Source organism: Lonchura striata, chromosome 19 (genome assembly GCF_050655825.1).
Source record: "Lonchura striata isolate lonStrDom1 chromosome 19, ASM5065582v1, whole genome shotgun sequence".
Taxonomy (NCBI): Eukaryota; Metazoa; Chordata; class Aves; order Passeriformes; family Estrildidae; genus Lonchura; species Lonchura striata.
In genome coordinates this window covers 5524386-5536696 of record NC_140721.1, presented here as the reverse complement: position 1 = coordinate 5536696, position 12311 = coordinate 5524386, and the positions used below count along the sequence as shown (strand labels likewise).

Genomic DNA, 12311 nt, shown 5'->3' with positions numbered 1-12311 from the left:
AGTGATGGAATAAAGGCTGCGGAGCGGCTGGAAGGAGCAGCAAGGGAGGGGTGGAAGCGCTGGATGGGCATGGGGAGAGGGCACAGGTGGTGATTTCCAGGTGGGCAGCAGGGCTGGAGGCGAGGCAGGGCAGCAGGTGCCCAGGCTCGGCGTGGCAGGACGGAGCGCCAGCATCACCCGCAGGGGACAGGCAGGGGGAACCTCCCCCGCCCTGGGCACATCCCTGCGGGACCGAACGCCATCAGATCCCCTGGGTGATGAGGCTCCGGCGGGAATCCCTCCCCGGGAACCCCGGCGGGGATGCCCCGGGGGGAGGGAGGGACTGCCCCCGCCCCGAGCATCCCCCGCGGGGCGTGCGGAGCCCCCAGCCCGCGGGGAAGGAAGGACGAGCCCCGTCCGGCTGCGGCTTCCTCCGCAAGCCCTGCCTCGGTGCACGGTGCCCGCCCCCGGCCCTCCCCCGGCTCTTCCCCGCTCCGAGCGCCCCGAGCCGAGCCGAGCCGAGCCGCGCCGCCGCCGGGGCAGCCCCCTGAGCGCAACAGTTGCCCCCAAGCCGCGGCCGCCGCCCCTCGCACCCGGGAGACCCCCGGGGGACCCCCCGGCACCGGCAGGAGGCTGCGCGGAGGAGCCGCCGCCGCTTCGCCCAGGCAGCGCCCGGAGCCGCCCGGATCCGGCGGTTCTGCCTCTCCCGGCGATGGAGCGGAGCGGAGGGGCCGAGCCGCGGCTCCTCCCGGCCGGCCGCAGCCGCCCCATCGTCCGCCTGCGGGAGCGGAGCCGCCCCGCCGCCCGGCAGCGAGCCCTCCTCTGCTGAGCCCCTCCCGCATCCCCGACCCTCCGGGCATCCTCGGAGCCTCCCGCGCATCCCAGCCCTCCGTGCATCCCCGGACCCTCCGTGCATCCCCGGACCCCTCCGTGCATCCCCGGACCCTCCGTGCATCCCCGGACCCCTCCGTGCATCCCCGGACCCCTCCGTGCATCCTCGGAGCCTCCCGCGCATCCCAGCCCTCCGTGCATCCCCGGACCCTCCGTGCATCCCCGGACCCCTCCGTGCATCCCCCGGACCCCTCTGCATCCCCGGACCCCTCCGTGCATCCCCGGACCCCTCCGTGCATCCCCGGACCCTCCGTGCATCCCCGGACCCCTCTGCATCCCCGGACCCCTCTGCATCCCCGGACCCCTCCGTGCATCCCCGGACCCCTCTGCACCCCCGGACCCTCCGTGCATCCCCGGACCCCTCCGTGCATCCCCGGACTCTCCGTGCATCCCCGGACCCCTCCGTGCATCCCCGGACCCCTCCGTGCACCCCCGGACCCCTCCGTGCATCCCCGGACCCCTCTGCATCCCCGGACCCCTCCGTGCACCCCCGGACCCCTCTGCATCCCCCACCCCTTTGTGCTGTGCCCCCCCAGCCTCGCCACCCCCTTGCATGCGGCCCCCGGGCTGCGGGAGCCGCTGGCCATGGGCACGAAGCAGACCAAGGGCTGCCAGCCGGGCAGCGCCGGGGAGAGCCCCCCGGGCCACCACCGCAAGAAGGTGTCCCCCAGGGAAAGGGGGGATTTCCTGGCTTCCCTCGTGGCGAAGTCCGGCGAGAAGTTCGGGAAGGGCGCTGGCCCCAGCTTGCCCCCGTACCACCGGCGGATCTGCATGATCCAGGACATGCTGCTGCTGGTCAAGCAGGGCAAGCAGGAGGAGGCCACCGAGCTGCTGAAGAGCCTGCGGCAGGTGAGGATGGGCGGCTTGCTCCGGGGGAAGGGGGCTGCGCTGGGGGAAAAGCTGAAGAGCGACTCGTGCCGCTTTCGGTGGCGAACAGGGGCCACGCTCCGCTTTTGCCTCGCGTGGCGCAATTTTGGGGAAGTGGCCGAGGAGCTGCAGGGTGGTCAGGGTGTGAGAGAGGGGGAAATACCCCCAGGGAGGTGCTTGGCGTTGTCTACACGCTGCCGGGTGTATTTTTCCCCCCTTCCCTTCCTTGCTGGCGCTGGTGGCTCTGGGGTTTGCAGCCTACTCCAAGTGGTTCCCACTCAACTTTCCAAAAGTTTGGCGTTTCAAGCAGCTCCGTAAAAGCGCCGAGGCAATTGGAGTTGGCAGCTTTCGAGAATCAGCTCTTTTCTTGCTGGCTCAGAGATACCCAGAGCTGGCAGCGTTGCTTTTTTATCTTTTTGGCGCACAATCGCCTGGTGGAGTTTTTGCTGGTGTCGACTGGGGCTGGGAGAAACGAGACGCTCTGGGGCAGTGCGGAATTAATCGTAGGGAGCCCGAGACCTTTTGCCTTGAAAAATCTGTTTGAGCTGGGCATTAGCTGGGAAGCAACAGAACGGAAAGTTGCTGTGAGCAAACAGAAAAGCAAATTAGCATTTAATCTTTCCTGCTGATAGGTGCTGATAAAAACACCCGAGTGCTCTGGGCGTTTTCAAGGCTCTGGGGGTGCGCAGGGCTTTGAGGAGCAGCGAGTTTTCCATGCAAACCTAAAGCAGATCCATCTCCCAGCTCGGGTTTTCTCCCTCGGCTGTTCGGTGTAACCAGTTCTGCCAGCCGGGGAAAAGTTGTTCAGATCTCTGCTGGGCATGGGGAGCGGCTCTCTTGCCCTATAGTCTGTCCGTGGGACTGGTCCGGTCCGGTTTTCTTTTGGGATTTTGTGTTTGGGGTTTGTTGCTAACGTGGTTTTTTTTTTTTTTTTTTTTTTTTTTTTTTTTTTTTTTTTGTTGTTGTTGTTGTTGTTGTTGTTGTTTTTTTCTTTTTTTGGTTTTTTTTTTCTTTTCCCTGATAGTATTTCCTTCCCCCCCCATTTTCTTGTCCAGGTAACTTTTCAGTGTTGTTTGGGGCACGTCCCCATTCAGCCCACTTCCATTTCTCCCTCTGCCCTGCAGGTTTAGGGTTATCTTTAGAGCAACCCAGCTGAGAAATCTGAACTGTTCCATGTGATTTGTGGGGTTTTTTTAATAGAAAACTCTCCCCACTTTCCACTTAGGGATAAAATGCTTTTTCTGAGATGAGTGAGCTGCCTCTCTGGGGGTTGGGGGTGGAATTCTTTGGGACAGTGACCTCTCCGTTTGGGATCTGTGGGACGGTGGGGGTTGAGTTGGGCAGCAGATCAGAGCCCAAATGTTGCACCCTCTCAGCCACGCCAAACCTTTATCGTTGTCGCAGCCCATTGGAGCTGGCAGAAGGGCAGGTGCTAATTTTAGAGGGTGTTTATCTCAAACACCTCCCCAAAAAATAAATCTTGGGGCCTGCAAAGTGCCAGGAATCACTCTCACGTTCTCCCTGGCTCCAGACTGGTTTTTCTCAGCGATGCTCAGGTCTGTCCTCACTCTCTGTGCAGAGTGAGGGAGCTGGGATGTATCACCGTGGATGCCCTAATGACAAACCTGACCACGGGGGAACCCCTCATCTGGCTGGAGATTGGGGAGAAAAAGCTACAAATGAATCTTAAACTGCTGGGGGAAGCAAGGAACCTGTTACAGTCAGGTGCATTGCTGGCAGTGAGTGTCTCTGAAGAGCTTGCTCTGATAAAATATATCTTAGAGTGTCAAAATAGAGAACTCTTTGTCCTAGATACTGTAATAGACTCCAAGCAGGTTTTTAATGAGGTGATATTAATCCCTGCCTCCAGGGAGGGAATGTGGGATGCCTCACTGAACAAATCCTGCCTGTTCTGGGGTTTTCCAGCAGCTGGATTTTGGGAGGGGATGTTTTAGGAGGGCACTGGTGGCTCCAAGGGACCACTTGGGTTGTTCCCACTCCAGCAGGAGCCTTCCAGAGCTGAGCTCTTGGAGAGTCTCAGCCTGAAAGGGAGGATTTGGGGAGAAGGATGAGCTTCCCCCTGTGGGAGGGGGTGGATGGATGAGCCTGGTGGGGCAGAGATTTTCCCTGAGCCATTTTTAGGGCGTCCCCTGCAGAGGAACTGTGCTCCATGTAGGGGCTGCTGTAAAACTGGGCATTTTCCAGCAAAACTGGGGTTTTCCCAGCAAACCCAGTGACCTGGTGCCCAGCTCTCAGCAGAGATTTTTTAAATCCCAGGCATTTAGGTCACTGGAGCCTTTCCACTGACTTCAGCAGGCTTTGAAGCCAGCCCAGCGTGCTGCTCAGGGGTGGGTGACAGCATCCCCTGCCTTTGGAGGGGCTCCACAATTTTTTTTTTTTTTTTGGAGCAGGATGAGCACGTGGCCAGAGCACAAAATCTTTTAGGTCAACGTGCCATAACACCCTGTCCTACCCACCCACTGCAGGGCAAGGTTTGGGGGGCTTTTTTTGCTCCAACAAAAAGTGTGTTTGATAATCAGGGCAGGGCTGCAATCCTGTATTTTAAGCCTGCTGGAGTAGGTCCTGCCCTTCCAGTCTCACCACTGGCACCAATGTCCACTGTGGCCTTTGCATTCCACCCATTTATTTAGAGTTTATTTAGAATTTATCCATCCTTCTCCCTCCCCTGAGGTGGGAGCAAGGCTGCTTTCCCTGCAGGCTCCTCTAAGGATTAATTTGTGTTTCTGGGAATGCCTGGAGGTTGCAAACAACTATAAAATACTGAGATACAAACTGATTTTTTTTTTTTTTGCTTGTTTAAAAATACAAGAAGTATGGAGAGCAGACACAGTTTGCTTCCTCAGAGAGGTCAGCAGTGGTCTCTGCTGTGGAGGCAACTTGATCCCACTGCCTGCCCCCAAAATAACACTCCTGTTATTCCTGCTGCCAGCAGCCATTCCAAAGGGTTTGTGCTCCTCTGGCACAGCCAGGCTAATTTAAAATTGAGTTCCTGAGACGTAGAACACTCATTTCTTTTTCCTGCTTTCTGTTCTGGAGCCCAAACCCCACACTGCAAAATTCAAATGCCCCAAATCCCAACAAGTGCTTGCTGCTCTCCTTGGCTGAGGTGTTTTCCCTCATGGTGCTGCAGGGAGGATGCCTTTGGCATAAATCCAGTGGAAAGACACTGAAATAATTAACATTTGATTTAGGCTCGTGTTTGGGGATGCCAAAGGCTTGCTAGTCACCTGGAGGGAGCTGCTGGCCTTCCATGGAAGTCATTCCTGCATGGAATAACTTGGAATTTGCCTGGCATGATGTGAATTCCCAGGTTTACCTGGCAGCATCTTCTGTGCTTTCCAACAAGGAGAGGCTAAAAAATGAATTTATTCAAGGTGTCCAGCACTTGGGAGATGGGAATCCATTCTCAGACCCTCACTCCATCCAGCTGGGAGAATCCCAGCTCCACTATTCCCAGTACCACCAGTTGCAGAGCAGGATAGGTTTGAATGTTACAGAGCGTGGCACTTTTTTAATTTTTACTCTTTTATTTTCTCCCCCATACTCTTGAGTTTCAGTGGTTAAGGCAGCCAGGCGCTGGCCGTATATTAAATTCTGGGAGTGTCTCTCCTGCCGGGGAGAGGATTTGTAAAACAAAGCATGTTTTCCTCCTCCCTGCTGCCAGAGGATCGCTTTTCCCAAGCGACATGGGGAAGCGCTTCCCAGCACATTACGTTGCACTCAAGGAATTTGCCATTGGTTATGGATCGACGTGGAGCTTTGGCTGCTGCTCTGGGCTGGTGGGAGAGGGGAGGAGGAGGAGGAGGAGGAGGAACCCAGCAGATCTGAGCATCATCTGCACAGGGCAGGTGAAGAACAGCTCCAGGAATTAGATGGGGGAAGAAAGCAAAGTGTGGCAGTGAATGCCTGGGTGTGGCCAGAAGCCAAATGCCAAGGTCCAAGGTGTGGCACCACTTGCAAGGTGGATTCTCTGCCGTGCCAGCCTGGGGTGGGCACTGCCAGGGTGTGGAGGGCAGGGGAGAGGGCTCCAGATGGGCAAAAACACCACAAAAAATCCCATGTGAAGGAAGGGCTGGGAGCAAACGTGCTCTGTACCCCCAAACGTGCTCTGTACCCCCAAACCTGCTCTGTGCCCACCAAACATGCTCTGTGCCCACCAAACCTGCTCTGTGCCCACCAAACCTGCTCTGTGCCCACCAAACATGCTCTGTGCCCCCCAAACCTGCTCTGTGCCCACCAAACTTGCTCTGTGCCCACCAAACATGCTCTGTGCCCCCCAAACGTGCTCTGTACCCCCCAAACCTGCTCTGTGCCCACCAAACGTGCTCTGTGCCCACCACATATTGCAAACTGTGGCAGCCCCTCCTGGCTGTGGTCCAGCCTGGGATCCCTGGGGTTTATCCCACAAACATCCCCTGCTGTGGGTGCAGCTGTGCCCCTGCCCCATCCCAGGGGGGATTTTCCAGCCAGAGGTGGTGAGGAATGAGACACGACCTGAGCAGCCTGGGAGCTGTGTGGCACAGGGATTAATTAATTAATTAATTAATATCTTCATTGTAAGAGGGGGCCTGACTGGTGGGAATAGTAAAACACCAAAAAAAAAAAAAAAATTACAAATACTGCTGGAGACAGCTCACTTTGGGCTCCTGTGACTTCCTCCTTGAGACGCGAGAGCAGAGGAAAAAATGAAAATATTTGTGGCTGGACTCTGTGCTTCCTCCTGGCCCTGTGCAGCCCAGCCATGGGGCAGCATTCCCATGGAAGCGTTCCAGGAATGCAGCAGGAGCTCGGCACCGCTGTGCTCGCCCCACAGGTGAACACCTGCTCCCTTCTCCTGCGTGCACCAGAGGTGAGCCAGCCTGGGGTCCCTGGGCTGCTCCCAGCCTGTGGCTGCCAGCAGAGGACAGGGATGAGGAATTTTGCAGGTTTGGGGTGGTTTTTGCTCAAGTGGGAGGTGCTGGGGCTGAGGGAGAGCCCTGCCCTGGCTGCAGCAGGGCCCCCAGGGTGGAAGTTGGGTAACCCTGTTCTGAGTGGGGTGGCTTTGGGATGAACCCGCATTTCCTCTGCCTCAAGCTGCTGCTGAAACCCCACCAGTGCTTCCCACAATGCTTTTTAACCCTGAGGCTGCTGGAGGCATTGACAACAAATATCTCTGATATTCAGGGTGTTTTCTGCCCCAAAAAGAGTTTCTAGTGCTCCCAAACCCTGCCCTGCTGTAAGATTCTCCCTCGCTTTGCCTGTTTCCCGTCCTTCTGCTCCTTTTCCATCCCCTGTGGGATTTGCAGGTGGATGTGTAGGCACAGGATTGGATTTAATGATTTAATGAACCCCCTGGAAGGTGGCTGCTGCTGCTCCTCCTGGGGGAAATGTGGTTTTGGGGGGAGAGGAAGGCTGGGAGAGGTGGGATGTGGTAGAGAGTGAGGGCTGGGCTGGCTTAGGCTGGGCTGGCTTAGGCTGGGCTGGGTTAGGCTGGGCTGGGTTAAGCTGGGCTGGGCTGTGCTGTGGGCACCTGGAACAGGATCAGGTCCTGCCTTTGCCCTCACTGCAGAAGAAACCTCCCAGCTGGCAGAAGTTAATGGTTGTTGTTCCACCTCAGCCCCTGTTCAGCACTTTCTCTGCTTATATAAGAGCAGGAATATGTCTTTTTTTCCCCCCAGGCTCTGCTGTTTTCACACCTGATGTGAAATGCAGCAGCTCAGGGCTGCAGACAGCCTGGCATACACCTTTTTTTCCCCCCCTTTCTTTTCCTTTTTATCTTGCTTCAGACTGTGAAAGCCAGGAGGGTGAGGATGTCTGCTCTCCCTGGCAGCGTGGGTGTGTGGGCACAGCCCTCCCTGCACATCCCAGCGCTGGCAGGGGGCAGGAATGGGGGTAATGCACCTGAAATTCAGTGTATTGGAGCTTCAGTGTTTGATGTGGTGGGGGCTTTGTGGCTGTGGCCTTCTCTTAGCTAAGGGAGGTGGTTATACATTAATAATAATTTCATTCTCCTACAAGCGATGTGGAATTTTTTTAGTATTCAACATCTTCAGGCCCTGGCCAAATGCCTGATATGATTTAATGCCTGATTCTGTTTCTCTTTCTGTGTGTGTGTGTGTGTCTCAGCCTCCTTCTCCTTCAAATTTTGGAGAAAAGATCACTGCATGGTAAATTTAATCTTGCCTGTAAAAGGAAAAGCAAATTGTCCATCCCATTCCTCTCCAGGCCGAAGGTTTTAGCTCCAATTACTCCTGGCTCTGACCTTGCTGCTGGAGAGCAGGAACTGCTTGGAGCTTTCCATCATTCTCAGATCTTTTCAAGACTCTTTATCTTTCAGACTTGGTGTCTTTCAAAGTCAGAGGCGCTTCCTTTGAGCTCTGGAGAGAGCCTGGACACTCAGCAGAGCCCAGGGGAGGGAGCTGCCTTTTCCTCATGCCTTTGGGTATCTCAGTGGATATCTCATTCCTCAGGGCCTCTTTATATCACAATAATCTCCCCAGAGTCCTGGATGTCCTGCTTTGCAGGGCAGGACTCGGGGTTGACATTGGTGGGGGAATTTCTTTACGAGATGTTTCTGCCTTTTCCAGTGGTTCCAAGGTCCTTGCATTTGGAGGAGGTTTCAGCCAGGCCCTGCCTAGGAGCAGTGTTAGCTCCAATTCTAGCAGCAGTTGTGTGGAAATGAAGGTTGGTTAATTAAAGGAGAGGCCAACCAGCCAGCCCAGGGCAGGAGCAGGGATTTTTGGAGGATGGGGATTTGTGTGCTGGGTTTTTCAGCTCCCTGCTTTCTGTTTAGGTACAGAAGGTGAGGAAATGGGTGTTAGGGACAGGAGCTGTGTGGGAATCCAGGGTTCCCTCTGGCTGCCCTGGGACCCTGGCAGGGGTCAGGAACCCCCCTGGACAGAGCCCCCAGAGACACTGGCTGTGATCTCTGCCCATGGAAAAGAGTTTTCAATTTTACAGGATCAATTACCAGCTCTGAGTGCTTGATATAAGCAATAATTAAGTGTGGCACGGGTGCAAATTAAAATTTTAGGATTCTAGATGAGGGGTCCAAAGGGGACAAGATGGAGGAAATTGGGTGTGTCTTGTCCTTTTTTTCCTTCTTCATGCCCTCCATGTCTCACTGTGGTGTTGGCATTTTTCTGTTGGTTCAGGCTGGGGACACACTGTCCAACGTAGGTGACAGATATTGGCACGTTCTTGTAAATCCAGCCCAGGGAGTTTCTGGTATTTAATGTTTGTAACATCCCACTGAGGGCAGAGCCCCACACGCTGCCCTGCAGGACAGAGCTGGGCAGGGCAGCAGAACATGTGAGAGATAAACAGAATAAACAACCTGGAAACCAGCACAGACCAATTATGGCTTCTGCTTTGGCAGCGGGGCTGACAGACAGAGACTTTCTACAATTCAGAATCATCAATAGCTCAGATTCTGACAGAGCTGCAGCTCTGTTTTCTACCCTCCAGCATGCAAAACACACCGAGGTGAGCGAGCTCTGTCTGTCCCTTCTGCCCACCCCAAGGACGAGCTTGGAAAACAAGACTAAAACCTCTTTGAACAGTTCCTGTGCCTTCACTTCTCTTAGTGCAGAGATTCCCTGCGTTTGCCTGGTGGGAGAGCACAGGGCTTTGAGCCAGGAGCCCCAGTCCCATGGCTGGGAAATTCCCAGAGCTTCCCCTTCTCCTGTCCCAGGGGACGAGCCCACTCTGGAGCTGGCAGCAGAATATTCCTGCCTTGTTCTGCAGGGCTGTTCCTTCCCCCCTACCCTTCCCAAGGCCGGGATCTTGGCCCAGCAGTGAAATCCCAGCAGGGGAAAGCAAAGGCTGCTGAGACAGGAGAGCAGACTGTGCTGGGAAAAGGTTGTTTTGGCTGGGGATGTGCTGAGGGATTTTCCTGGGACACCTCTGTCCCCGTTCCCACCCTGCCTGCAGAGCAGTGGTGGGGGCTGCTTTGGGATTTGGGGCATCCCACCCCCAGTGGGAAGTGGGATACAGGAGGTGGGGGGTTTGGACCTCAAAGAACCCCAATTCCCTGCACAAAGATGAACTGAAGCTGCTGCAGCCTCTGCCCCAGGTTTGGTTGGTGTTGAACAAACCCCAGCTCCTGGTTCAGCCCGAGCGCCCTAAAATCAGGGCAGAGGAGCCCAGATATCTGCAGAAACAGGACTCAAACCTTGCCAAACAGCCCCAAAGCCTTGGTTCATCCCAGAACCCCTCCGTTTATTTTATATAGATACAATTCTCCCCTCTCCAGAAAGGATTTGGGGGAAATTTTGCTCCCAAACGTCCCTGTGGGCTTCCTGGGCTTGCAGAGAAACAATTTGGGATGAGAGTATGAATGATCTACACTCATTATTGACATCAAATCATGCAGGATTGGGTTAAATCTTGATTAAGCAGCCTTTTTTTTTTTTTTTTTTTGTGTGTGTGTGGTTAGGATTTTTTTGGGGGGTCATTCTATAAGAAAGAGGATGTTTTCCTGTTTGGTTGTAAAAAGCTGCTTCTGCTTGGTGTAATTGGATACTTCCTTTTCTGAGGAGGGAGCCTGGTGTATCTGGGGACATTTATTTAGGCAGCTGTGTGGCAGGGTGAGGAATTTTGTGTGGTTTTATTCTGGTGGGAAATGGTGAATTTGGGGTTTACAGGATTGATTTGTTGATTGATCCTTTGGTATTTCTGACTCGAGTTACAGGGAAATGAAAGCAAATTTAAAGAGCAGAAAAGTGGTTTTGAATGTTTTTTGATCAGTAAATACACTCAAAATATGCTGGATAAGAAAGCAGACAAAGTAAATGTCTTGAAACAGATTTTGCATTTTAAACTGGTTGATTCATTAAGTGGAGTATTAGTTGTGCATGAATTACACTTCTGGCCACTATAATTACAGATCTTGGTCTCTCAGGTTGAAGTTTTACTTGCAGATTGGAAAATGTGCATTTCTCCTTTGTACTCCTGAGTTTTTCATTGACTTGCTGAAATTCAGTGTTAAACTGGAATAAGTGAATTAAAATCCTTGAAATTGGAACAGATCCTTAAGATCATGGAGTGAAACATTTGAAGTAACTGAAATTAAGATGTTTTCTTTGTCCTTGTGATATAACCAAACTCTCCCCAAAGCTATGTTTGCACTTCACTGTTTTCTGGTTGTTTTTATCACTGACTTCCCTAAAATCATTGGCAGCTGTGTGCTGTCTACCTGGGCTAAGAGGAGCTAAAATTTAAATTTAAAAATTTTAAACATTGTTCAATTTTAAAATTAAAGCCTGACCAGAGGTTGGCATCAAATTGCTGGTTTGAAATCTGGGTGGTTTAAAGTAAACATATTTAATGCTTAAAGCTATTTTATAGAGCAGCATTAATTGAATTTTAATATCACTGAATTGAATCCTTGAGCAGCTCAGTCATTACTTCTTCCTTAGCAAGGTTGGGCATTTCTTGGTGACTTTGATGGGCCCAAATCCTTTATTTTTGGGCTTTCTGGAGAGACTGAGCCAGCTGGGAGGATCCAGTTTGGAGGCACATGCCAAGGTGGATCCTCAAAGGAGCATCCAAATTCCCTGGTGCCAGACAGGGAGGGAAGTTGCTGTGAAAGCCTTCAAGGAATATTTTACCTTCCAACCTTCTTCAAATATCAAATATCACATCCCAGCTCCGCTCTACATCAAAATCTGATGCTGCAAATAGAACCACACAAGCATGGCATAAAACATGGGAAAGGCTTCATGTCTTCATCCCCAAAACTGATTTTGCTTTGTTGATACAAGGCAGGGGTGAGGCTCCCAGCTCCCTGTGGTGCAGAGCACCAGGATGGGAAATGGGAGGATTTTCAGCCACCCTGCAAAAAAATGAGGGTAATTTGCCCGTGCTGATGGTCTCATCCATTCCCTTCCCCATTTTTCTGTGGGTGCTTGAAGAGGGAAGCCTCCTCTGAGCAGTTCCAAAAATTGATGTTCTGTTGTGTGTGTGCCACTCCCAGGCTCTCAGGCTGTTTCACGGGGTCACAGAGTGGTGTCCAGCACAGCTGGGCTGTGTGTGCTGCGTTTGGAGGAGAATTCAGAGCATCAGCAGGACCCTGGTGACTGTTCCTGCTGAGTTTGGGACTCTGCTGTTCATCCCCTGGATTAGAGGTGGAACCCTTCACCAGGTACCCCAAAAACATGGAGTGTCACAGTGTGGGTGATTCAAAGAGGCTGCCAGGGCTTCAGGCTGGCAGAGGGAAGCTTTGGATGGGATGTTGGGAAGGAATTGTTCCCTGTGAGGGTGGGGAGGCCCTGGCACAGGGTACCCAAAGAAGCTGTGGCTGTTCCATCCCTGGAAGTGTCCAAGGCCAGGCTGGAGCTCCCTGGTCTGTGCAAAGTCTTCCTGCCCATGGCAGAGGAGTGGGAATGAGATGAATTTTAACGTCCCCTTCCAACCCAAACTAATCTTTGCACAGATTTGTGGATTTGGGAAGGGGCAACGTGTCTCAGGTGGATGTGCACAACATGTGCTCTCCCACATCTCCTTTTTCAGTATAGAAATCCAGTCTTTTCCATGGCATTCTTCTCTCTTGCCTTGCTGCTTTAGAGCAAAGG

General features: G+C 53.4%; 1 protein-coding gene across 3 annotated transcripts in view; it reads left to right on the top strand.

The window, feature by feature from the left end:
• Positions 1–1289: 1289 nt before the first annotated feature.
• The window catches only part of LRRC75A (leucine rich repeat containing 75A), a 61111-nt gene continuing 50089 nt past the window's right edge, over positions 1290–12311 (top strand). The window contains exon 1 of one of the 3 annotated variants that reach the window (XM_085557410.1): positions 1290–1719. In XM_085557410.1, the coding sequence (XP_085413536.1) occupies positions 1456–1719 (264 nt within the window). In that variant the 5' untranslated portion in view covers positions 1290–1455. Of the gene's footprint in view, positions 1720–2731; positions 11882–12311 lie in introns of those variants that run through there. The other 2 variants (XM_031506444.3, XM_085557411.1) reach the window with 2 other exon arrangements.